General features: G+C 59.4%; 3 protein-coding genes across 4 annotated transcripts in view; all 3 read left to right on the top strand.

Moving 5' to 3' along the window:
• SEMA3F (semaphorin 3F) overlaps positions 1-1307 on the top strand; it is a 26686-nt gene extending 25379 nt beyond the window's left edge. Inside the window, exon 20 of the mRNA XM_011364754.2 lies at positions 1254-1307. Within this exon, the coding sequence (XP_011363056.1) occupies positions 1254-1307 (54 nt within the window). The remainder of the gene's footprint in view (positions 1-1253) is intronic.
• On the top strand, positions 7-6752 carry GNAT1 (G protein subunit alpha transducin 1). The gene is made up of 9 exons (XM_011364719.2): positions 7-2026; positions 3271-3313; positions 3434-3575; positions 3670-3827; positions 3916-4044; positions 4300-4429; positions 4689-4842; positions 4955-5146; positions 5499-6752. The coding sequence occupies exons 1-8, from the start codon at positions 1921-1923 to the stop codon at positions 5143-5145; spliced, it is 1053 nt and encodes a 350-aa protein (XP_011363021.1). The 5' UTR covers positions 7-1920; the 3' UTR covers position 5146; positions 5499-6752.
• A 5246-nt stretch (positions 6753-11998) lies between these two features.
• On the top strand, positions 11999-25238 carry SLC38A3 (solute carrier family 38 member 3). 2 transcript variants are annotated; one of them, XM_011364718.2, is made up of 16 exons: positions 11999-12073; positions 19151-19305; positions 19396-19477; positions 19642-19757; positions 20322-20395; positions 20476-20568; positions 20671-20752; positions 21802-21884; positions 21981-22039; positions 22195-22359; positions 22439-22518; positions 22782-22882; positions 23107-23231; positions 23316-23460; positions 24408-24511; positions 24599-25238. In XM_011364718.2, the coding sequence occupies exons 2-16, from the start codon at positions 19205-19207 to the stop codon at positions 24701-24703; spliced, it is 1515 nt and encodes a 504-aa protein (XP_011363020.1). In that variant the 5' UTR covers positions 11999-12073; positions 19151-19204; the 3' UTR covers positions 24704-25238. The 2 variants fall into 2 exon arrangements, with proteins under 2 accessions (XP_011363020.1, XP_023389066.1); XM_023533298.1 differs by lacking the exon at positions 11999-12073 and having other exon boundaries at positions 19118-19305.

The following is a 25238-nucleotide window of genomic DNA, read 5'->3' as shown; positions in this document are numbered from 1 at the left end:
CAGAACCAGGGCTGAGGGGCGAGAGGGCCATGGTGGAGGCCCAGGGCCTGCAGGGGCTCCCCACAGCTCCCTTCTGCCCACCACTTCAGATGATGGGTGTAAATAGCTCCGGGGGGCAGTTGGGTAGATGGACGGGGGCTCCCGGTGGCCCTCTGCCGCCCAGACCACAGCCGCTCTTGGGTTCCATCTTGTTAATAAACACTGGCTCTGGGACTGGGCTTTGGCTTCTCTCCTGGGCAGGGGAGGAATGTTTGGGGGGGGGGGTTCAGTGCACTCCAGATCCTGTCCTTCCTGCCCCCCCCCCATTTGCCACGGCTGCCAGTTCCCACACGTTCTCTTTCGCATGTCCAGCTTCCATTTGCTCATTCAATTGTTTGATCATTTGTTCATCCTCTTTCCTCACCTGGTTTTGAGTCCAGCCTTGTGCCAGGCACTAAGGACTCAGAATCGGCTGGACAAAGCCACAGCCCTCACAATCCAGCTACCACCGCCCCCCGCCCTGAGAAACAACAAAATGCCCATCCTTCCTGCCTCTTTCCAGCCGGCTCCCAGCCGAGGGCCCGGCATGAGCCAATGAGCAGAGTTGGGGAGACCAGGGTAGGTGAGGAGCTGCTGGAGAGGAGAAAGCGGGGTTGGGCAACCTCCAAATGCAGCGAGTCGGACCCTGGCAGGAGGAGCTAAAAGCTGGTGAGGCCTGTGGGTCCAGCAGGGCTTAGGGCCATACTTGATGGCAATGGGAATCTCGCAGGTGCTGGGAGGCAGGGGATTGACCCATTTAAATACCTAACATGCAGAAGCCAGGTTTTTATTGATTTAACAAACCTGGGCTCTTGCACCACTCCAAACCCCTAGGAAGTGTGTAAGGGGCTGCAGGGCTCACTTATAATGTGAGAGGTGGAGGATGAATGGAGCCCAAAGGCTGACAATGGCACAAGTGATCTGTTGCTCCGGGACAGATTCTCCTTCCCCGAACGGGGTAGATGTTGAAGTCCATGGTAGGAGCCAGTATCCATGCCCACTGAGTTAGAGACAATCTTCAATCCTTGGTGTCTGGGGTCCTGGCACCCCCTTGTGGTCTCTTGGGTTGCAAACAGTTGAGTATTAAAAGGCAGCCAGGTTTCCAGGAGGGAGTCCAACCAAGAGGCTCAGGGACCCTGGAGGGTCCCAAGGTCTGGGCCCTGTGGTGGGAGCTGGCAAATCTCCAGAGCCTGGGAACTCAGCACTACAGGCTCAGCTGAACTGCTTCCGCCCAGCGGTATACCCCGTCCAACCTGAACCTGCACACAGACCTCAGTCCCCTAAGCTGAGGCAGGCATGCCCCAGAGATACCCCTAGGCAGGTCCCAGAGCACCCACAGGGGACAGAACAGGAGCAAAGCAGATGAGCCCCCACCCCTCCATGCCCCTGGGAGTCCTAGACCTGCTCTGGGACTCAGTTTCCCAAACTGACAACAGGCCAGCAAAACATGCCCTGGAAAAGCCTGGCCACTTCTGCAGGTCAGAGACTTTGTTGCACCCCTGGGACTTGAGGTTCTTTTCTCCCTTTTCTGAGCTGGACTCCATCAAACATGTCTCTCTGCCTTCAGGGTCTCTCCTGGAGGGTTGGTGCGGGGCGGATAGAGGGGGTGCAGAGTCAGCAGTTGAGGGATTGGGGCCACGCCAGCCTGATTAGAAGAACTGGGGGCTGAGCTGGATTCACCTGTCCTTGTCTCTGATTGGCTCTTGGGTACCCCCAGCACCCAAATCCCACTAAGCAGCCCCACCAGGGCCTGCACAGGTCTGTGGAGAGCCAGTCGATTGCCAGTCCTGGGGCCAGAAGGGTGTCCAGGGAGGCCAGAGGCTGGCCTGAGCCTGGCTCTGGGCATCCCTCCATCCAGCAGAGCCAACTGACCACCGCATTCCTTCACCTGCTGCCGGGGCCATGGGGGCTGGGGCCAGCGCAGAGGAGAAGCACTCAAGGGAGCTAGAAAAGAAGCTGAAAGAAGATGCTGAGAAGGATGCTCGCACCGTGAAACTGCTGCTTCTGGGTAGGGATGTGGGCGCAGATGGGGCCACTGCCACCAGGTCAGAGGCCCGGGGTCAGGCAGGTGGCCCTTCTGCGAAGCAGGGGGGTGACTTGGGAAGCAGAATGAGCCTGCAATCGGACAGGGCCTGACAGGCGATGTCCTGGCTCCCCAAGACTTGCTATGCCATGGCACCCCTCTCCAGAGGGCCTGCCTCAGGCAGCCTCTGCCCCAGAGAAGTGTGTGCCCGCTACTCTTGTAGAGATGTGGGTACAGCCACTTTTGCCTTGGCTGGGCTCCCTGGAGCTAGAGCCTTTGGCTTGATAGGCCTGCTGGGCAGGGCTCAGAAACCAGGGGTCTCCTTGGGATCCGCACTATAGGGCGGCTCCCTTGGGAAGGAGAAGGTCACAGTTGTCCTGAGAGTGGGAAGCCTCTAGGACCGCCCAGAGCCACACACAATGGCCCTCGGTTTCCAGAGCTTTACTGTTGGCAGATCTGCAAAGCAGCTAAAGGGGGCAGAGGGATACTAAGGCCCAGTGGGGAATAGATAGGCCACGCCCATGGCCCCATGGTGGTGAGGGGACATGGGGCTGACCCAGTGCCTCTAGGCCACTGCCTCCCTCGAGGGGAAGAAGGAGCTGCTCTGAGAGGGCAGTGCAGACTCCATCCAGGCTCTCCAGAGTCCAGTCAGGCAGCTGGATGTAGGCAGAGAGACCAAGCCGTGGTGCCCAGGGAAGACAGAAAAGCTAAGCTGACAATCCCATTAACTGTGCCCAACGCCCTCGCGAGAGCAGGCTTAGAGGGGCTGTCAGCTCTGTCTCTCTCCCATCCAAAGGCGCTAATTCCCTCAGAGCCTCTTGGAGACACTCCCCTCCCACCCCAGGTGAAAAGCTGGGTTGACCCGGCTCAAATAATCCTCTGTGTACAGTACCAGTTATTTTCACAAGGTGGCGCTCCAGGCTTTTTAATTTTGGTCTCAGAATAATAAAGACTGCGTATACCAGCGTCTTGGAGGTTCCCCAGCACAATTGAGGTCTTTGAGCCCCTTCATCAGCCTTTTTTTTGACATTTATAAACGTTCTTCTGCTAGAGTGGCAGGACCTTACTTTGGGGGACGAGGGGAAAACAGGTGGGAATGGAGGCTGAGCTGGTGCTCTGAGTCTGTCCGGCCGCATTGCGGGGAGTGGGGGGAAGTGGGGGGTGGGGGCGGCAAAGGTGTAGGGAAGAGGTGCGGTCAGGGCAGCTCTGAGCCGAGGCTTCCCTTCCAGGTGCCGGTGAGTCCGGGAAGAGCACCATTGTCAAGCAGATGAAGTGAGTGCCCCCCGGCCAGTTCGGAGGACCCTAAGGTGGGGGGTGGAGGGGACGTACACACAGGGCCTATCCTTCCCCACCTGAGCATGAGGCACTGACTCCGGCTTGCCCTGGCCGCAGAATTATCCACCAGGATGGGTACTCGCTGGAAGAGTGCCTCGAGTTCATTGCCATCATCTACGGCAACACGCTGCAGTCCATCCTGGCCATCGTGCGCGCTATGACCACGCTCAACATTCAGTACGGAGACTCTGCGCGCCAGGTGGGCCAGGAGGCGGGCCGAGCGCGGTCTCTGGGGACTCGAGGCGCGGGACCAAGTCCCCGGTCACCACCAACCACTCCTACCCTGTCCCCAGGACGACGCCCGGAAGCTGATGCACATGGCGGACACCATCGAGGAGGGCACGATGCCCAAAGAGATGTCGGACATCATCCAGCGGCTGTGGAAGGACTCGGGTATCCAGGCCTGTTTCGATCGCGCCTCGGAGTACCAGCTCAACGACTCCGCCGGCTAGTGAGCGCGCAGGCGGGGCGCGGGGGCGCGGGCGGAGCCTTGCCACGCCCATGCACCCCTCCCATCCACACCCTCTTGTTTCCCGCAGCTACCTCTCGGACCTGGAGCGCCTGGTAACCCCGGGCTACGTGCCCACTGAGCAGGACGTGCTGCGCTCGCGAGTCAAGACAACCGGCATCATTGAGACACAGTTCTCCTTCAAGGACCTTAACTTCCGGTACGACCCCAAGCCCTGATCCTCGCTTTGGGGCCCTGAGGACGAGTTCACCACTCGGAGGCCTTTCCCATCACGGTGGCCCCATCCCTAGAGAGCCACCGCCGCCTTCTCGGATACTGGAACCTCAGAAAGGCCCGGCCCCTCCAGACGCCAGTCGCGTCTGATGCGCGCCAGCCAGCATTGGGAGGCGAGGGGGTGCCTGCGGGCGCGTCCAGGAGGCACGACGCGCAGGTTCAGGCCCCATCCGCCCCACAGGATGTTCGACGTGGGCGGGCAGCGCTCGGAGCGCAAGAAGTGGATCCATTGCTTCGAGGGTGTGACCTGCATCATCTTCATCGCAGCACTGAGCGCCTACGACATGGTGCTGGTGGAGGACGACGAAGTGGTGAGTGCCAAGCAGGACCTGTGTTTGAGGTCCGTGGAAAGCGGGAGACACTGCTGCGGGTGCGGGGAGCGTCTGGGAGGGGACATTCGTTCCAGAGCCATCTGAAGGAGGAGAGGAGGCAGCCAGCAGTCTCGCTAAGGGGTGTTCCGGGGGACACTGACCCGAAGCTGGCAGCGGGGAGGCACCGGTGCACCGGAGCCCAGAGGGGAGGGGTCGCTGCCCGTGTCCCCTAGTGCCGGACGGTTTCTGCCCTCCTTAGAACCGCATGCACGAGAGCCTGCACCTGTTCAACAGCATCTGTAACCACCGCTACTTCGCCACCACGTCCATCGTACTCTTCCTCAACAAGAAGGACGTTTTCTCCGAGAAGATTAAAAAGGCGCATCTTAGCATCTGCTTCCCCGACTACGACGGTGAGACTCCCGGACCGGCCGCCAGGGGGCGCCCCACGCCCACGATCTCGGTCTGCGCTCCTCCCGTCCGCAAGGATTTGGGACAGGGAGTGAGAGCACCTTTCCCCGCCAGGGCCCAACACGTACGAGGACGCGGGCAACTACATCAAGGTGCAGTTCCTCGAGCTCAACATGCGACGCGACGTGAAGGAGATCTATTCCCACATGACGTGCGCTACCGATACTCAGAACGTCAAGTTTGTATTCGATGCTGTCACCGATATCATCATCAAGGAGAACCTCAAAGACTGTGGCCTCTTCTGAGGTGGGCTCCTCTCAGCTGATGCTCCCCTGTGCTGCCCCTTGGTCACAGTGCCTCAGCCCTAGCCCCAGCTCCCCGGATCCCACCTCACTACAGTAGACCCGCCGCAGCTCTCCAGACCCACTCCACTGTCTGGCCCCTAACTCCCAGATCCCAACCCGGCTCCTCAGGCTCCACCCCACTGCCACAGGCCCCTCCCCTGGCTCGCAAGTCCCACCCACTTAATTTCTTTGACTGGGCCCCAACCCCTCCCCAGGTGTCACTGCTTCCAAATCCACCTCCACAATGTCTCCCAGCCTAAGCTCAATTATTTGGGGGCTGGGGATATTTACAAGGTTCTTTCTTCTTTTCCCAGGTTACTGAACTCATGCGCGTCCTGAGACCCTGTAGCCCTAGCTGCCTTGTAGCCCCAGCCTAAAGGACCCTATCAAACCCCCCAGGACTCCTGGGCCCCAGTCTGTGGTCCCACCAGCCACAGACCCAAAACCCTGAGCCCCATTAGCCTTGAGGCCCTGCCCCTTCCCCGTGACTCCCAGGCCTCCCAGAGTCCATGCCCCCAACCCCAGCGCTGCCCTTCACGGCTGGACTGCACTGGCCTCCAGGACCCACCACAGCCAGCCCCAGCTAGGAACAGGCAGGACTTGGGGCAGCGAGAGCACACGGTGACTCAGCAGTGCCCGGCTGACCAATTTCCTGCAGCTCTCCTGCCCCAGGGGGCCTATGACTCATGAGGTGGGTCTGGGGTCAGCAAATAGCCCTCCACCCAGAGTTTCATGAAGGGCAGTGGGGCAGGTGAGGATCCCTCCTCCAAGCAGGCCTGCTGCTTACCATCAGCTCGATCCAGCCTTACTGCCTCCATGTGACAAGTCTGACACCTGTCTACCCAGTGGCCAGTGACTATCCCTCCCAGCAGCTTCAGGGGTCCAAAGTCTAAGCCAGCTCTGGCCTGAGTAGCTCCTACGTAGATTAGTTAGTGAGTAGGGGCAGGCCTGGGAGCCCCTGGGTGCTAAGGAGAGACTCAAGCTGGACTCTTCCCCACATACCAGGCTCAGAGTAACTCCGTAGCCCCTTCCCCCACAGTCTCTGCCCTCTGTCCTTGGACACCAGATCCACGTCCTCTCTCAGCCACCCACCCACAGTACTCCAGGCCAGCCTGCCAAGGGGATGGTCTGTTGAGGGAGGGTACTGTTGACACCAACTGTGGCCAATGGTCAAACTGTCCTGAGGGGTGGCTGGGGCAGAGTCCGGCTCCCATCGATCAGCCCCAGGCAGAGAATGTGGGACAGGACAGAGGCCTAGGCTGTGCCCAGAGGGGTCTACCTCAGGTGGGGTCACAAGCGAACCCAGGTGACCCTCGTCTCTGTCAGCAGTTTCTCTCACCCTTTCTATTCAGAGCCCATTCCCTGGCAGGAAAAACTGAGGGCCATGCGTGAACCATCAGGGACAAAGGCCCATGTCCCCACATCCCCGCTCCCTACTTCTCATCAATCACCAGGTCCTTGCTGATGCCCATGGGCCGGGGCCTGGGCCGGGGCCTAGGCCAGGGCGAGGACAGGAGCTTTCGTCTAGCAAGGCCAGGGCACGATTTGCACTTCCCTCAGCTAGATGCACCGACTCAGCAATAAACCTTTGCATCAGGCCCCGGCTGTCCTTTCTTGGGGGAAGGGAGAGATTGGTAATTATAACGAGTCATGAGCACTTATGAAGTGCCCAGTGGAGGGCTGGACAGGTATGGGAAGACAGTTCTTTCCAGGCTGAAGCGCCTGGCCTGACATGACACTCTGGGGAGCATGGGACCAACTTGTGCCCCTTGGGGAGGGGGTGAGGGTGAGAGGAGCCATGGAAAATGTTTGCGAGGATAGTCTTGGATCAAGAGGGAGTTTCGAAATGGAAGGTCATTCTGGCAAGAACAGTAGGGTGTATAAGACACAGGAACACGGGCTTGGGGGCCACAGGAGTTCAGTGGAGCAGGAGCAGGGAAGGGGGACATATGCCTGAGAACGGGGCTTCCTCCACAAGGGTCTTGGAAACCTTTGAAGTTAGGACATAATTGCCGGCCTGGGATAAGGGTGAGGCAAATGACGCATCACTCCCGGTGCAAAATTTAAGGTGGTACCCAAAATTTCAGGAATCAAGATAAATAATACATCAATGCCAGAATTTAAAAAATCAGAATGACTGTCCCCCAAAAGTCCACGGGGCACAAAATAAAAAAACTCTAAATATAGACAAGATCCAAGAGAGCCCTGCCAAGCCACGTTGGTGCCATTTTGGATTCTAAAGCAAAAGCAAAAATGTCCACTCCTATATATGGTCTTATGTATTTTTAAGGGTTAATATTTTTACAGAGCTTTAAAGTAGTTGAAAAAAAACCATTGAAATAATTGACAGTAGGTATATTAAAACTGAAAGCATTATTTTAACCTTCAATATTTTACTTATACCTAAAACAGAATTTATAATTTTATTTCTCTGGCTTTAATGGAAATAAAATCATCAATGATATTTTTCAATTTGCTTCGGGGAAAAATAATCGTTAAAAAATTTCATAAAACATGTATATGGGGGCACACATTTTTCCTGGGGGCCGGTGTGAGCGGGGGTGAGGAAGGTGAGAAGTGTGGCTGGTGGATCCAGGAGGAAGATGTGTGTCCTCATTACCCAGCGGGGCCAGGATCTGCAAGAGGTGAGGCTCAGCGACGAGGGTCTGAATCCGTGCAGTTGACCTAGTGCCCACGATGCCCTCACCAAGCTGGGACTACAGAAGAATATCGAAGGCACTGAGTTTTTCAGACCTGCGGCCACTCGGGGGAAATGTCTAGGAGGTAGATAGATAGCTGAGGCTGGGCAGAAGGCAGCGTGTGGACAGTATCTTCAATGTCCAGGTGGAGAGGGGAGCTGTGGCCCTGGGGGGGCGTGGCTAGAAAGGGGAGAGTGAGGGTGCCCAGACCTGAGCCCAGCGTGGGGAGTGGGCACTGCTAGGTTAGGGAGCCCAGGCCTGAGGGGAAGTTAGGGCACGAGCCAGTGGTTTAGGACCCCACTGGGTGGTCTTGGACCCTGCCGATCTGGGGCTGCTCATCTCAACTAAAGACCCTCTGTCTGAGCAGTTTACTGGACTAGGGTGGAGCGGGGGAGAGTGACAGGGATTTAATGGAGAGAGTCAAGGCAGAAGACAGGAGACTTGGAGGAGTTGGAGGTGGTTGGCTAGAGAGAGAAGATGCTGTCAGGCGAGGTGGGTTAATGGCGTCTGCCGCGTGGCTGCCTCGTCTTGAAAGGAAGGTAATGAGCTTCCCAGCCTTCCTGGATGAGGGGCAGAGAGAAGCCCAACACCATGTAGGGGCTGGACTCCACCCTCCATGAAGTCCCCTCCCATACACGGTTCTGACCACAGAGTCTGGGATTTGGGACCCATATACCTTGGTCCCAGGGGCTGGGGACACTACCTGGCCTCAAGCTACTCTGTCCATGGCTGCAGGCCTCCACGGCCCCACTCACCACACTGTGTAATTACACCCTAAGGAGCAGGATCAGTGGGTGCTCAATGCCTGATTCACGGTCCAGGGCGGAAGAGGAGAGAGAGCTGGTCCAGAGTCAGACTGTGGCCACACCCTAATCTTGTAGGTAGGGGTCACTGACTGTGGGCACCTACAGCCACCACCATCTCTGCCTGACCTGCAACCTCAAGGTGCCCCTGAGGGCCGTCCTGGCCTTCGGCTCTGGCTCTGGCGGGACTAACCTGGCCCGGCCACTGACCAGAGATTAGACAAGCCTGGCAGACGGTTAATGCCACTGACGTCAGGGCCTGGTTGGGTGGCCACTGGAGGCTTGACCCCTCCCCACAGGCAGTAGCTCTACCCACGTGACCTGGGTTCATTAAGCCGCTTCAGTGGCCAGAGAAGCTGGGGGCCAGATCTCAGGGGAGAGAGGGAGGGCATGCCAGGACTGTGGGGGGCAGGCTCAGCCACGAGGTCACTAGCTCTGGGGATCCAGGCTAGGGAAGGGCCGGAGAAGAAAGCCCCCTCTACTCATTGTATTGTGCCAACTAAACCCTCGCTCGCGCTCAAGAAGAAGTCCCGGACACCTAACTGGGCAGAGTATAGCCAGGAGCTGTAGGCATGGGTCCTCCCCACTGCGGAGCAACCCCCCAACACGACTCCAGGCCAAGTGTCCTGCCTCCGCATGCAGCCCTGCGCCTTTCGGTGCTAATCTCACACTCACTTCAAGTTTCCCCGTGGCCAAGCTGTTTCTCCCATGCAGAGTGCCCTTCTCTTCCCCGCCCTGGCATGTGCCTCTCTTCCCCTGGCAGAGCCAAGCCCACGGGCTGCTTCTTCACCAGGCTTTTCCTCCAACCTGGCCAGAGCTTCCCTAGCTGCATGGCCCTTAGAGAGCGCTTCGAGATGCTGAGGCTGGGGCTATGTGGGTGGATGGCACCAGCAGCCGCAGGCAGCATAGGAAGAGCTGGCTCTTCCCAGTGGCTCGGGCAAGATTCTCAGAGGTGATCTTCCACTTGGGTGCTGAAGGACAAGTAAGAGTTTGCTAAGCGGGTGGGACAGGTTGGGGAACCAGAGGGACAGAGGCATAGGAAAGTGAAAGCAGAAACGTGTGTGGCCCGCTGGGCAGTGGGGAGGTGGCGAGGCCACCTGGGAGAAGGAGCGGGCTGGCAGGATGTCAGGGAGGCCAGCTGGGTGTAAAGCAGGGCATCCGAGGAGTCAGTGGATACGGATGCTGGGCTCTGGGGGGAATGGGGTTGGAGGTGAAGGTGGGGCCTCACAAGTAGAGAGGGTCTTGGTGCATCGTGTGAATGGTGTGCCAAGGGAGGGGGTGGCATGGTGAGAGGGGGCTGCCTGGCTGGAGGCCAGGGACATGACTGAAGAGGAAGAAGACAGCGAAGGGCCGCCAGGACCCTGGAATGAGGGTCTGAGCCATCCTGGGACCCTCAGTTCTGCCTCACGTGTCTGGTAGTCTCTTGGGCCTGTGTCTCAGTTTCTAGAGATGGGGAAGTAGAGGTGGGGCTGAGCAGAAGCCTGAGATAATGCTTCCCCCAGCCTCACTCCAGGCGGCTGCCCTCAACGCTGGGGCCACGTGGATGGACATTCTCTCTGGTCTGTGGGAGAAGGTATCCGGCAGCTCTCAGAGCCCCATCCTGGCTGCCAGCTGTCCGGCCGCCACGGGCTGGGCTGGGAGATTCGGCAGGTGGCAGGAAAGGCCTTGGGCTGTGTTTGCGCTGGCCAGGGCCCAGGCCTAGCATCAACAAACAGGCGGCCCTTCCCCCAGCCTGGTCACAACTGACCTGGTGCAGGGACCCCCCACATCATGCCACTTCTGGGCCTCTCCCAGCAGCCCAGCCCAGCCAGCTCCTGCTCCCTCCAATTTGGATGGAAGACCTCAACACTCACACACTGGGTGACCTTAAATCCAGGCCTGGGCCCTCGGGAACTGCCAATGGGAGCACACAGCCCTTTGCAAACGGCTTCTGTGAGCATTCGGGATGTCTGTAGGTGGGAACTGAGGGCAGACCTGAGACCCTGGTCAGCACCTCTCCTATTTGACTTTGTCCCACAGGCAGCCCTCAAGCCCCTTTGGAGGGTGAGAGTCTTAGGGTCCTTCATGACCAAGGTAAGCTCTGATCTAGGGATGACACCAGCTCCAGATCAGAAGAGAAAACCGGTCCCTTTCATTTTTCAGCCATCGGCAGCACGGGAGCTTGGGTGGTTTGAGGTTTTCGAGGATTGCCACCATCCTAGTCTTCCCAGGCCTCTGGAAATCGCAGCCAAAGGTGAGTCCCCTGCCCTTGGCTCACAGCTTCCTCTTCACCCACTCTCCTCAGGCCAGGGAGAAAGACAGAGCCATTTCCTTGTGACGCAGAGGGAAACTGAGGTACACTAAGGCTTGGTTGTGGTGGTGTCGAGAGTCAGTAGGAAGAGAGTCCAGGAGTCCTGACTCTCAGCCCAGGGCAGGGAAGGGGTTAGGCCTCTCCTCTGGGGCCATTCTCCCTAGCACCAGGGACGGGGGCAGACATGACACAGAGACATCCAGCTTGACTAGAAACAGCAGAGGCCGTGGGGTTAATCGGATCAGAGCCTGCGGCTGAGAAGCAAGAGACACAGCTGTTCTGGGACACCCCCTCTCCAGCTCTCCCCAAGGTTTAGGCCTCCCCCCAACTCCCTGCTAGCTGAACCTGGAGGCCTTAACACCCACCAACCACCTCGGAGCACCCAGGCCTTGGGTGAAAAGCAGGTAGGGGTGGGATAAGAGTCCCCGCTGAGAACGGGGTCACCCTAAAACCCCCCGTACTAGGGCACCAAGTCCCAGGCTCCATTTCTCATGGGCAGACTGACAGCTGTCTCCTACTCCTTTGAAATAAGAAAATGGACATGGCCAGGGAGATGCCAGGCAAGGCTGTGAGCCAAACTTGGTTACCCTCCGGTCCTCACTGCCCCTACCCCGCCGCTGCTCGCGGAGGGCGAGGCAGGCACAAACACGCCTGGCCGCCTGAGCAATGTCTGAAAGTCCCCCATTGAAGCACCTTTCACTGAGGCTGACTTGGTACCGCTTCCCTTGGCTGAGGAGCCCCTTCTGGTTCGGGGAAGTGAAGGCAGAGCCTTTCAGGGGTTAAGGGGGAAAACTCAAAGGGAATGTGCTTTGGACTGAAGCGTTCCCCCCACGAGACTCCGCTGAGCCCTCCCGGGGCAGCTGTTCGCCTACCGAGGGGCTCTTGAGCGCTCCCGCGGCCGGTTTGCTGGGCTGGCCGGGCCCCAGCCTCTCCCCAGACCAGCCCCTCCTCCCGCGGGCCGACCGGGATTGGCGGGCCGGGGGCGGGCCGGGGGCGGGGCCGGGCGCCCTTCATCCCCCGCCGCTGCGCTCCGCCGGGAGCAGAGAGGACAGCGCCGGCGGGAGCGGAGCACCGCGCGTCCCCACCTGCGAGGCCAGGTACCGCTGGGGGCGCCGATCCCCAGCCCACGGGCACCGGGCGGGCCGAGTCCTAATGTCCACCCTCCAGTCCATAGCCGGGCTCTGGGCAGCTCTGGTCGCCCGCCCTGCCTCAGGCAGGCGCCCCAGCCTCGGGTGCGCTCGGGACTCGGGTCTAGTGATCCGCCAGTCAGGACTCAGCTCTGAGCTTAGCTAGGTCGCCTCGGGGCGTCTCGGTAGGGCCGGCGGGGGCGGCAGGAGGTCCGAGGCACCCGATGAGCTTTCCGAGGCACGGCCCGCAGGGACCGGCTGGAGAGGGCCCCGGAGGGGAGCCTAAGAGGGACTGAGAGCAGGCCCTGGAGTGTTGCCCCGACGGGCGCCTGACAGGCAGATCGGCCCGGCTGACACGCGAGGACTCCGGGTATATTTATCCCGGCTGCGTTGGGCAGGGGCTGGAGGGCAGATCCGGCCGGGCCTCCTGAGGGGCCGCGGGGCACATGTTGGTCCCACAGCCCGTGCCATTTGCAGCCGGGCCGGCGAGCACGGCGGGCACAGGGTGCTTGTAGCTCCCTGGTCTGAGGCCGAGGCTATACGTGCGCTCCGCTCCGCGGGCGCGGGCGGGTGGTGCGAGATGGCCCCGCGCATCCGCGGAGGTTAAGGACCTGGACTCGGTTTGCAAGAGCCCGCCCCGCCCCATTGGCCCCTTGGATTGGCCACAGCGAATGCGTGCGTTTGTTTACACCCCGGGAGGGGGAGGCCGGGGGCGGGGCCCAGGGGGATCCACCCTCTCCCCCCCAGAGACCTGAGCCCTGAGCCCAGGTGTAGGCTCTAGGACGAGTCTGAGGGGGTCTAAGTCAAAGATCCTTGCACTGTGAGGCACATCTTGACCCCGGCCCATTCTTCCGTCAGCCTGCCAGTCCTGTCCCTTCCATGACTTCCTTGGGCCACTGTGCTGTCCCTGGGAGAGGCTCTTGGACCTTCCACTCCTTCCTCTTCAGTTCTCTGTCTAGCATGGGGGCTCAGTTCCTTCTGGAAAGAAAGCAGATCCCTCAGAGGTTCTCAGTCTGGATCATAGAAAGCCGGAGCGATCTGGGGACAGTTCAATTTTGCGAGGGGGAGATCCTGCACAACCACGGAAGGCTTCCTGCAGGAAGCACCAAAGGTGGGAGGAGTCAGGGATAGACGAGGCCAGGCCTGGCACGTCTCCAGGAGGGCTGGAATGACTAGAAAGCAGAAATGAGTCTCTGACTCCTTGGCGTCGGGTGGCTTCTGAGAGAGGTTGAGGGTATGTGTCTCAGAACTTTATTCTGCTTGGGCCAATAGAGCCCATATCTCACTGGCTTCTCAAGTCACCCCTTTATTCAGTCCTGGTTCTCCTGGCCCATGTCACAAAACCGCCCCCAGTCCAGGGCTCCGGGTGGCCAGACCAAGAGAAATTGTTGCTCTCGTCCCAGTGTCTGCTGCCCTAGCTAGCAGCCTTGGAGTCCCAGACAAATGGACAGACTGGGTAGTTCATGGTCTCTGGATAAGGTCAGGGAAGGTTTTTGAGCTGAACTGAGTATACCTTGGTTTGAGGGAAAAACCTATTTTGGGGAGGTTGGGGGGTGTGTGCGGCTTATACTGTAGCAGGATAGGAGCCCTGAAAGAGAATGTCCTAGTGCCGACATGACAGGATCCAGGTGCCGCTTGGAGCAGGCGAGATGGCTTGGGGGCTTGGTAAGGACCTTGAGCCCATTTCATTCATTTAACCTTTACTGAGTACCTACTATGTGCCCTGTGCACCTTCGGTCTGGAAGGTAGAGGGCTGGCCTTGGACTCTGGATAAGAAAACAAACGTAGGGGTGGGTGGGGCATTCTAGAGGATCAGGCAGGGCTTCTGGGGACCAAAGGGAAGGACCAGCTGCTGGGGCAGTGGGGGCTTTCCGGCTAGCAGACCGGAGTAGCTTGGTGTTGAATTTCCGCTCTGCGGGCCACGTCCTGTACACAGCTTCTCAGTTGGCACGTCTGCACACGTGCATGCCTATTGAGGATGGGGTCGCTTCAGCTGATCGTTGTCTCTGTATATCTTTCCTGCTGTGTGGGTAGAACAGACCTGGGTGCTGGACTAGGGGGCTCTTTCCAGCTGGGCCTGGCCTTGTGGCCCTAGTGGACTCAGTTCACCCTCTGGATGTCCCTGCACCTGGGGACATATCTTGCCCTTGCGGGAACATGGAAATGCTGTGGCAGCCTTCTTGTGGTTCTGCCTGGTCATCCCGACGGTGCTCACGGGGTGCTGCGGCCTCGCCTGCTCCTTCTTCCCTTCCTGCTCCTTCCCGGGCTCTCTCTGTCTTTCACTGACTGTCCCTTGCCATCTCCTGCTGTCTCCTCTGTCTCTTTCTCCATCTGCCATCTCTGGCTGTTTGGCCATCTCTGGTTATCCATCTCTCTCGTTCCCTGTCTGAATGTCTATCCATCTATGTCTCTCTGTAGTTTCTTCTGTTTGTGTCGCTCTGTATCCATCTGCATTTCTCTGTCTCCCTGTGCCTCTGTCTGAATCGTATGCATGGAGGCATGTATCGTGTGTGTGTTTTCTCTCCCCGTCTTTCTCTTCCTTCCCTCTGCCCCTCTCTGCTTCTTCCTGACACTGGATGGAGCCTCTCCTTCAGGCTGACCTTGCCTTTAGCCCCCCCATCGGGGTCTTCAATGAGTCCTGAGCTGCCCCGGGCCCCTGCTCCAGCTTTCTTTGGGGCCAGAAGTCCGGCTGTCTAAATATTTGGCCGCCTCCAGGGGATTCCGGGTCAGCAGGGAGGAGGATGGACTGGCTGGCTCAGGGTCTCCCCTGCTCCTGGGGAGCCACAGACACGTGATGTCCTGTCCTTTGCCTCAGCTGGACCTCAGGCTGCACGTCCCTCTCAGCGGGCTGGCAATTGGGGGGAGGGGGCTGCTGCTGGCTCTGGTCCAGTCTTGAGCCAAGAGATTCCAGCTGCAGCCTCCTCTGGGGGCAGCCTGAGCAAGGCGGGTCCGGGTCTGGGCGGGAGGAGAGGCCTAGGTGTCTGAGGCTTAGCCCAACTCTGAGCATCTGGTAGGTGTGTAGAAAATGTACCCTGTCACGGGAAAGTCCACCTTCTGGCCCCAGCTGGGCTCCTCAGATCTTTCTAGACACTTCCGGATACCCAGAACACAGAAGCACAGACCCCAGACATAAGGGCCAGGGGGCCGGAGGATGAGGGATTGGTGCGGCCAACATGGCAATGTTCTGGGTCATCCGCCTGTCCCTGGATGTGCCCTTCCTGCCTGCTACCCCCTCAGTACCAGCCAGGCATTGGCCACACACTAGCCACTTACCTAGTGTCGTTGACCGTGAGGAAGTAGTAGATGCAAATACTGGATCTACCTGGGTCAGAATCTGGAGTTGTAGGTCTGGAGGAGGGGCAAGAGGTGTGTTTTAGTACCTTCCCCTCCCACACACCTGTTACTAGACCCCTGACCTTGGCAGTCAGCCCCCTACGTACCCCTGCGGCTGTGCCTTGAAAACACACAATTCAGAGATGTATCCCCGAATCCAGTTTCCCTACTGACTGAGAGCTTGTCCAAGGAGACTTCTCCTGAAGCCTGGAGAAGCAGGTAGGCGGAAGGGTGCCAGTCTGGAAGGGGCACCTTGTCTCAGCCGAGAAGGGGCGTGGTAAAGATGGGTGAGCTGGAACCGAGGGCGGCCTCATCCCTCAGCCCCCAGGGATAACAATAGTGGACCCTCGAGCCAGGCCAGCTGCCTCTCCTCTGAGATCTACCTTGAGGTTAGGGCTGCCCAGGCACAAGAAGCCTGGCGGCCGTGGCAGCAAGCTCTGTGGGGCAGCGGCCACAGGACTGAGGGAAGGACAGTGTGGTCGCCTCCCTGTAGCCAGCCTGCTACTACAGACCTGCTTCCGTCCCTGATTACCGGGGAAGAAGACAGAGAGATGTGCTTCCCACAGAAGCTGATGCAAGCGGTGGCCCCGTGGTGGCCTGGATTCCTGGGCCTTGAAATCTTTAATTAGCCAACCTCAACACCCTCCTAGGTGTGCCTGACGAATTCTCACCCTGTGATGCCCACGTGGGCGGGCGGGCGTTACCTGCTGCACTAACCCTGTGGCTCCTGTTCTCTCTTGTCCCTTATCTCCCAGGAGAGCAAACAGGCCCCGGGGCAGTGGGCTGGGCCATCGATTTACTGCCCAGGCCCATGGTGCACCCTTGACAGATGCCCTTCTGATGACCCACCAAAGGTTACAGCGATCTCCCCACCCCAGAGCCTGACTGAGGCCTCATGAGCTGCTCTGGGGGCAAAGGCCTCGGGGAGGCTCCTCACTCTGTCCCCAGCTTTGGTCAGACTTCTAGGGATCCCTGGAGGGACAGGAGGACACTGAAGTCCTGAGTGGGCAACGCTCTGCCTATCATCACACAGTGAAGCAGGACTGGGCCAGCTTCAGACTCGGAGTGTCCACTCGGGGATCCCCCCAGAGTGAAGCTTTCCTTAGACAGTGGTGATCCCCTGGGTCCTCCTGACTCCCTGAGAGAAAGAGGCCTGAGAGGTGACAGTCCTGAGGGGTGGGAACTGTCAATAATGAGTGCCAGCTTCAAGGAATGGCTGGGGGTCCACATGCCAGGCTGGTGCTAATCGCTACCCTGGGCCCCCGGCCCTTAGCCCTGCACTAGACTGAAGTACAGACTCCTTGACCTGGCCTTCGAGGCTTTGTCAGGCTTGTCTGTGGCCCTGGAACCCTCATTTTACCCTCAGTGCCTGTCTTATGCCATACCTCAGGGCCTTTGCCCATGCTGTGCCCTCTGCTTGAGTCGCTCTTTCTCATTTCCACATCTGGGGGACTCCCACTGGAATTTTGGAACTGGCTCTCTCACCTCCTCCTCCAGGAAGCCTTCCTTGATGCCTCACTCTCCCCCTTTTTAAGTCCCAGCACTATGTGGCTCACACTCAGCTGCATCAGGAGCCATAGGGTGAGGGATATGATTGGGAGTTTTGTCCCTTCCAGACTGAAAGCCACTTGAGTAAGGGTATTCCATGTCCTCTCTGGGATCTCAGGCCAGCTCAAGACCCAGCAGCAATAGACAGGCCCCGAAGGTCTAGGCCCAAGTCATGCTGGAGGGTCGGGGAACCCGGAGCCAGGACCTCAGGCACCTTGGCCCATGACCATGCCATGGGCTGTGGTCTCCCTGGAAGCAGTGCTTGACTGCGAGGGAAGGATTTTAAGGCAGAGAAGGGTGCTTTGTCTAGACTGCCGACTCAGCACACTCTGAGGGCCTGTCCCAGCCTGCCCAGGCCAGGAGGTCTGGCAAGGGCCACCCCAGCTGAGAGCCAGGGGGCACTCCCGAGTGACTCTGGAGACCAGGTGCTGGCACCTCTACACCCAGCTGGGATCCTTGGAGGCATGTGCTGATGATGAGCCTCTGGGCTGGGGCGTGAAGACAGGCTGGTCCAGGACTCTGGTCCAGGCGAAGAGGGCGTGAGAAGAGATGTTCGCATGTCACGGTCCTGAGCGGGCAGGGCTGGAGGAGAAGAGGGTTCAGATGCCAGCATCGGAGCAAGGAGAGGCAAACTGAGGTGTACAGCGGGACCAGGGGCAGGGTCCCCAGGACTGACATGCCTGGGATCTGAACTCTGGTCAGGGGCTACCCGAGGCACAGCAGGGTGATCTGGTCAGTTCTGTGTGGCCTCTGGGACACTCGGGCCTGAGGCCTGAGCCTAGCCACCCCTACCCACCCACAGTCCCAAGTGCTAAGTTCGAGACCCCTGGTGATCCAGGTTCAAGAGCGGACCTGAGGCCATCGGGCTCTGGAGTGGGGATAGGGGATTCGGAGCGGATTCCGGGGTCCCGAGCAGACGGTGCCATGGCATCATGACTAGGTTCTGGCTGGCCTACCTGGCAGTGTTGCCGCATCCATTGTCACCACTCTGGCCTCAGCTCTCCTGCTGGTTTGTCTGGCCTTCACAATATCCTGATAGATCCTGGGGGCACTATACCAAGTAGCTTCTGGGCATAGTATGGGTGGCTCTCAGCCCCCACACTGATGGGAGAGGGGCCAGTGGGCCGTCTGGGAAGTGGGTAGGGTTGGGGGGTGGAGAGAAAGGCAGTTGGCTCCTTTGAGACCCAGCAGAGCCATGCCCTAAGCACGAGAAAGGGGACAGATCCAGTGGTCAAGGCCTCTCTACAGCTGGCCAAGGCCTTCAGGTCCCGGCCTGGGGCTCCAGGAAATGGGGCGGAGCTCAAAGACTCCTGGAGGATGGGCACCTAAGAGTGGGGGGGTCCCTAGCAGGGGAGGAGAGGCTTGAAGGAAAACACGGCCCTCAGGCCAGGGCTGCGTGGAGGGTGAGGCCTGTGTGGCCCAGAGACTGGGCCCTGGGGCACCCATTTCCTGGAAGGCCCCCTGAGGGCCCTTTGCAGCCAGGCGGGCAGGGCCCAGGTGTCCAGCCACCCAGCACTGCCTCAGGCCTCCTGGCTCTCGGGGGGGGGGGTAGCCTCTGCGCCTGCCGTTCCCAGCGCCAGCTCTCAGCCCACAGAGGGCCCTTTGTTCTGGCTGCCAGCAGTGCCCGCCGGGCAGCTGGGAACAGAGCCCGCAGCCCTCACCCGCTCCCGAGGCCTCCAGCCGTCGGGCCGTGCCATTCTAGGTTGGCTAGGAGGCCCCTGGCACACAGGGCCGGCACAGGAAACTGTCTCCTGGTATCAACGTCAGGGAAGGGGAGTCAGTCCAGGGTCCACCCCCGGAGAGGGGCCCAGAGGCCTGGGACTCAGCATAGCAGGGTCCTGGCACCATGGGCTCTGGCCTCAGGTCATCTGGCTGACCTTCCTTACAGATGGGGAAACTGAGGCCTTAAAGACTTGCCTAGGCTGGCATGTGTGTGTGTGTTGGGGGGAGCGCTAGGTACTGGCTGAGGTGTCCCCTCAGGGTGTCCTGGAGAGCTCAGGTGTCTGAGCCCTACTCCCCCAAAGGTCTCTGGGTGGCAGCAGGCAGAGCACCATGTGCATGAATGTCCTGAGCGACCCTCTGGAAGGTGTGCTGTGGCTGAGACCCTGTGGGAGGCTGCCGTGGGCCCAAGAGCAGGAATAATCAGAGGGACCATTTGCTCTGCAGACCCCTGAGTGTGTCGGTGTGCGAGCTAGCACTCCTGGTGGCGGTCCCTGAACCATGGAGGCACCTCTGCAGACGGAGATGGTGGAGCTGGTGCCCAACGGCAAACACTCGGAGGGGCTACACCCGGTCACCACTCCCGCAGCAGGCAACCAGAGGTGAGCAGAGGAGGGACCCAGTCGTGGGTGAGGGCGGGGTGCAGAGCAAGGGGCGGGAGCTGAGCCGCCTGCCCTGGCCTGTGCCTGCAGGGTCGAGGGCACCCGACGGAGCAGTGTGGAGGGCGAGGGCTTCCTACAGAAAAGCCCCAGCAAGGAGCCACACTTCACTGATGTGAGCCAGGGCAGCGGAGCGGGCTCGGGGCACCGTGGGGAGCTTGGGTGCGGCAATGAGGTGCTCCGGGGCAGCGATGGGTGGCTGAGGGGCAGTGAGGGGGACGCGCTGAGATGCCCTCCCGACCTGCCGACTCCCCCCCCATCTCACGCCGGTGCCCGCAGTTTGAGGGGAAGACATCGTTTGGGGTGTCGGTGTTCAACCTCAGCAACGCCATCATGGGCAGCGGCATCCTGGGCCTCGCCTTCGCCATGGCCAACACGGGCATCATCCTTTTCCTGTGAGTGCCGTCAGCAAACCTTCTAAAGACAGGAGCCCTAAACGGGCCACCAACCGTGAACTTCTAGGACCCCCTGGTTTTTCTTCTCAAGACCCAGGTTGCAGTGGGTGGGCACTTAACTCTCAACCCAAATCACGGCTGAGAAAACAGCCACAGTCGAACAAATACACGTCATTTCCCAGTAAACCCACTGAGATGACAACACGAGGCCAGCCTCGCCGGCCTGAGTCTGCCCGTCTACCACATTTACACGTGACGGACGAACTCCCACGGCCAGGCCCGTGTGGGCACACGTGTTCTCACCTGGGAGCTCTTTTCTGCAGCCAAATGGAAAACACGTTTGTTCCAAGAACTCAAGGGGAGGTGATGCCTGGAGGGCCTCTTCTGGGTCAGGGTCCCCCCTGGGTCAAACTGGGTGGCGTTCACCACCCCTGGGGTCCGCCCTTCCTACATCCACATCTGCTGGGGGTCCAGACACCTGGGTCACAGACCCCACACGCACAGAGCCCTTTGCCCGCTGCCAGCCAGAGGAGCCCAGCAGCCTTTCTTCACCCATCTTCCCAGGTTCCTGCTGACGGCTGTTGCCCTGCTATCCAGCTACTCCATCCACCTGCTACTCAAGTCCTCAGGGGTCGTCGGTGAGCCTCAAGCCAGCCTGTAGCAAGGGAGGGGCCGCTGGGAGGAGCACTGCTAATGTCCTGACTCCCTGTGCCCACAGGCATCCGCGCCTATGAGCAGCTGGGCTACCGTGCCTTCGGGACTCCGGGCAAGCTGGCGGCGGCTCTGGCCATCACGCTGCAGAACATTGGAGGTGCGGCTGGTGGGCAGGTGCAGACAGACTGTGGGTGGGTGGACAGTCTGCAGTCTGGCCGGTTTGACTGACCCCAGCCCCTGCCTACCCCTCTCCCTCCAGCCATGTCCAGCTACCTGTACATCATCAAATCCGAGTTACCCCTTGTCATACAGAGCTTCCTGAACCTGGAGAAGGAAACTTCGTGAGCTCCAGGGTGGGGCGGGGCTGGGCGAGGGTAGGAGGCCCTAGTCTACACTCTATGTCCTGCTCCGGCCCCAGAAGCCCAGTCTGGGCTGGTGGGAGAGATGACAGAGCCTATAAATGGCTGGCGGAGGGGCAGAGAGCTGCCAGCGGAGCGAACATTGAGTCCGCCCACATTTACGAGGCACCTAGGGGAACCCCCAAGAGAGCCATGTGGGGCCGGGGTGAGGCTGAGGAAGCTGGGCCCCGCCTGGCCCAGGGCCCAGCCTGGGAGCACAGGAGGACCTGAGAGCCTCAGGCTTAGCTCTAAGCACCTGCTATTCTTGACCTGGCTTGGGCGTTAGCCACCTCTCCCCACTAGGAAATTAAGCCCACAGTGTCCCAGTTGCTCATCGTTAGCTTTGCCAGCACTGATGGCATCAACCATGTTTTGTGAGTGAGGGCAGAGGAGACAGCAGGCCCTGGCCTTGGCAACATAGCCCAGGCAAGCAGAGCGGCTGTGAGTCTGGGAGGCAGGAAACAGCCAGAAGCCCCCCTCTTTGTGCGCCTTTCCCAAGGAGTTGGCCTTTGGACTTGCCCTCGAAGGATGGTCCCATTTGTCATCCCTTTAGTTCCTTGCACCCCCTGTCCCTTGGGGTGGGTGGGGCAGGATGGTGCAGGATGCAGATGCCAGGAGAGACCACAGGGGCACGGGTTGTTGGCAAGTCCCTGAGACGCCCATGGAAAACGCCCCACCTCCCTGGGCCCCTTGGGACCACTCCCTGGGCAGGCTGGACCCAGACCTGTGTGTCCTGAGAATAACAAGAGCAGCGACTCTGATCTGATGATTACCAAGCAAGAGCAGGGTGCCTTAGTCTTCCCCGCCCCAGAAGGAGAGAGCCCAGAGTGTGCCCATTCTGCAGATGGGGACAGAGAGGCTCAGAGCTGTAAACCAGTATTTTTTGGAGGTCACTCAGTGGCACCGCTGGTGACGCCAACCTGGGGTGGAGGCAGGCGGCCCCGGCCAAGGCTGCGGGGCTCTGATCTTGGCTCCCCACTCCCATCCTGCAGGGACTGGTACGTAAACGGGAACTACCTGGTGATTCTGGTCTCTGTCACCATCATTCTGCCCCTGGCACTGATGCGGCAGCTTGGTGAGTGTGACAGGGCCAGGGCCTCGGAGGGAGATGTTGGAAGGATGTACTGGAGGGGACCCCCCAGTCTCACAGCCCCCCCCACACACTTTGCAGGCTACCTGGGTTACTCCAGCGGCTTCTCTCTCAGCTGCATGGTGTTCTTCCTAATTGCAGTGAGTCACCCTCTGCTAGTGGAGGGAGGGGGCAGGTCCCTCTGGTAAACCTGTGTCAGAAGGCAGCTGCTCCCATCCTGATCTATGTGGCTGCAGAGTGACTTACCAGACAGCATAGCCTGGCCCTGATACCTCCTCCTCACCCCCACCCCCAGGTCATCTACAAAAAGTTCCATGTGCCCTGCCCGCTGCCCCCCAACTTTGTCAACATCACAGGCAACATCAGCCTAGTGGAGTTCGTCAGGGAGGAGATGCAGCTGCAGAGGGAGACTGACGCTGTAGCTTTCTGCACCCCAAGATACTTCACACTCAATATACAGGTTCTGACCGGCCGGGGTCGGGGCAGCGGCCCACTGAGAGTTTTGGGGCTGCCCTGACACAGTCCCCATGTTCCCCCAGACAGCATACACCATCCCCATCATGGCTTTCGCCTTCGTCTGCCACCCCGAGGTGCTGCCCATCTATACAGAGCTCAAGGAGTAGGTTCCATGGCTGGGAGAGGGGGCGGGGCTGCCTTGAGCTGGTTTGTGGGGAATGGACATGGTCCTGAGAGGGGCACGGGAGTGACAGGAGCCAAGTCATTTAATCAAAGATCTCCCAAGCTGCTGTGGGTGGCACTGGGGACAAGAAGGAAGCTTCCTTGCGGACAGATGGTGAGGGTGTGGTGCCAGAGACCCAGGGCACGTGAGAATCTCCCAGTGCGGTCCAGCCCAGCACCAATCTCCTCCTCTGTCTCCCACAGCCCCTCCAGGAGGAAGATGCAGCGCATCTCCAATCTGTCCATCGCCGTCATGTATGTCATGTACTTCCTGGCCGCCCTCTTCGGCTACCTCACCTTCTACGGTATGGCTAGGCAGAGACAGAGGCCAGGCTGGGGGGCAGGGGGCTGGCCAGTTGCCATGGCACCCTGCATGCTATAGGTGCTCATTAGGTGAGTGACGCCTAACTGTGTCCTGCCGCTGTGGAGGTGAGTCTGTTGCCACACCCCACAGTGTCAGGGTCAACTCGGTTCGGAGCCCCACTCCCTGCCTGGGCTGCCTGCTGACCACCCTCCCTGCCCACCACAGACGGGGTGGAGTCGGAGCTGCTGCACACCTACAGCAAGGTGGACCCATTTGATGTGCTGATCCTGTGTGTGCGCGTGGCTGTGCTGACGGCAGTCACACTCACAGTTCCAATTGTTCTGTTTCCGGTGAGCCAGTGGGCAGGTGGCCGGGCGGCCAGACCAATGCGGGGTGGGACCGATGGCGCTGACGGACTGATGGCCCTCCCCCAGGTGCGCCGTGCCATCCAGCAGATGATGTTTCAGAGCCAGGAGTTCAGCTGGCCGCGGCACACGCTCATTGCCATTATCCTGCTCACTTGTATCAACCTACTGGTCATCTTCGCCCCCAACATCCTGGGCATCTTCGGGATCATCGGTGAGGGCCCAGCCCTGCTGGGTGTTGCCCCAGAGAACTTACCTTCTGCAAATCCTGGCAGACTCCTGAGCTCGTACCCTACAGTTGAGCAATGGCCGCTGGCCAGGGGCACGACTTACCCTCCTGTCTGGGATTTTGTTGGGAAGGCTATTCCGATCCCCGCTGAGGGCTCAGAACCACTGAGTCAGTTCCCCTTGCTGGGGCACGGGGTGGAGCCCAGAGTTCAGAGGCCTCCATGAAGGAGGGTCTCATCATTAGGTCTTATCCCCATTTCACGCATGAGGAAATTGAAGTTCAGAGCGATTAAGGGAGTAGCAAATCCATATAGCTGATAAATGGGACGCCTCGATTCAGCCCCAGGATCATGGGAATACAGGTTTAGTGCTCTGTTTACCGTCTCAAACCAGTTGGGGCTCTGAGCTGGAAGGCCAACAATTCTGAGACATATTTGGGATGACCCAACTCAAGAGACTGACCCCCTAACCCAACTCTGCAGGGACCAACACAGAGACTGGGGGTTGAGTATTATGGATATCGTAAACAGGACTCTCACTTGTGTATGTCCAAAATCTTACTCAAAATGAATTAAGCAGAAAAGAATACATTGGCTCAAATCATGGAAAAGCCTTCAGGAATAGCTAGATCCAGGCGCCCAAGATCCTTAAGGCTCCATCTCGATCTTGTGGCTTGCCTCTCCTCTTTGCTAGCTTCATTTACTGACAGATTCTCCTGACTCCAACAGCCTTAGCCTTCCACCCTGGTGGGCAGAGAGCAAAGGGAGGGGCTGGTGGGCTCTCCAGAATCCCACGGATCTTTCAAGTAGAGAGAGTCTCAAGCTGAGACCCCACCCCCAACCAGGAGTGTCTGATCTCATTGAAGGGCGCACCCTTGAATCTTAGTCCATAGGTGGCTATGAGCCTGCAGTAGCCATGTCTTTTTCTTTGCAGGAGCCACATCCGCCCCATGCCTCATTTTCATCTTCCCTGCCATCTTCTACTTCCGGATCATGCCCACTGAGAAGGAACCTGCAAGGTCCACCCCTAAAATCCTGGTGCGAGGGGCCTGGAGGTTGGTAGGCTTGTGTGGGCTGAGGAGGTTGTCCTGACCCCAGACCTCATCCTGACTTCTGACCCCACAGGCCCTTTGTTTTGCTGTGCTTGGCTTCTTGCTGATGACCATGAGCTTGAGCTTCATCATCATTGACTGGGTCTCAGGGACCAGCCAGCATGAAGGAAGCCACTAGGACACCCCCATCCTGTTCTGTCTTCTTGTCCTAGGAACCCTGCCCACACTCTTTCACCCGGTGGCCAGTCAGGGGGGAGGAGAAAGATGTGGTTAATGCTATGGCATTTGGCCCTGCCCCACGCCCTCTCTGTGGAAGGTTTTTCTTAAAGAGCCAGGACCAAGGCCCTCGGGCCACTACCTTGCTGGGCTCCCAGGTGGCAGGGTCTTCCTGTGCTGGGAGCGGGGTGGGCTGTGCCCCTGCTCCCCTCCCATTGCCTCGGATCCCACCCGAGCTGCTTATCCTCCTTACACAGAGGCACACACTGAGCTCACGCAGCCTACAGGGGCACGTAGAGCTGGAACCCAGGCCTGCAGCCCTTCCCCCCGCCTTGTTGCTGGGCCACAGTCTGCACCCTGGGGCCCGTCTCCCTCAGCCCCCTCGCCGTCCCTCCTTTTGTCCCCTAGGTCCCTTGCAGGCATTTGGGCTCGGTTCCTTGGATACTTTTGTCCCCTTCCTTCATCTCCTCCACCAGGAACAGACCCCACCACCCAAT

The sequence above is a fragment of the Pteropus vampyrus genome, unplaced genomic scaffold (genome assembly GCF_000151845.1).
Source record: "Pteropus vampyrus isolate Shadow unplaced genomic scaffold, Pvam_2.0 Scaffold100, whole genome shotgun sequence".
Taxonomy (NCBI): Eukaryota; Metazoa; Chordata; class Mammalia; order Chiroptera; family Pteropodidae; genus Pteropus; species Pteropus vampyrus.
Note: the sequence above shows the minus strand (reverse complement) of the source record. Positions and strands in the feature narration are given on the sequence as shown.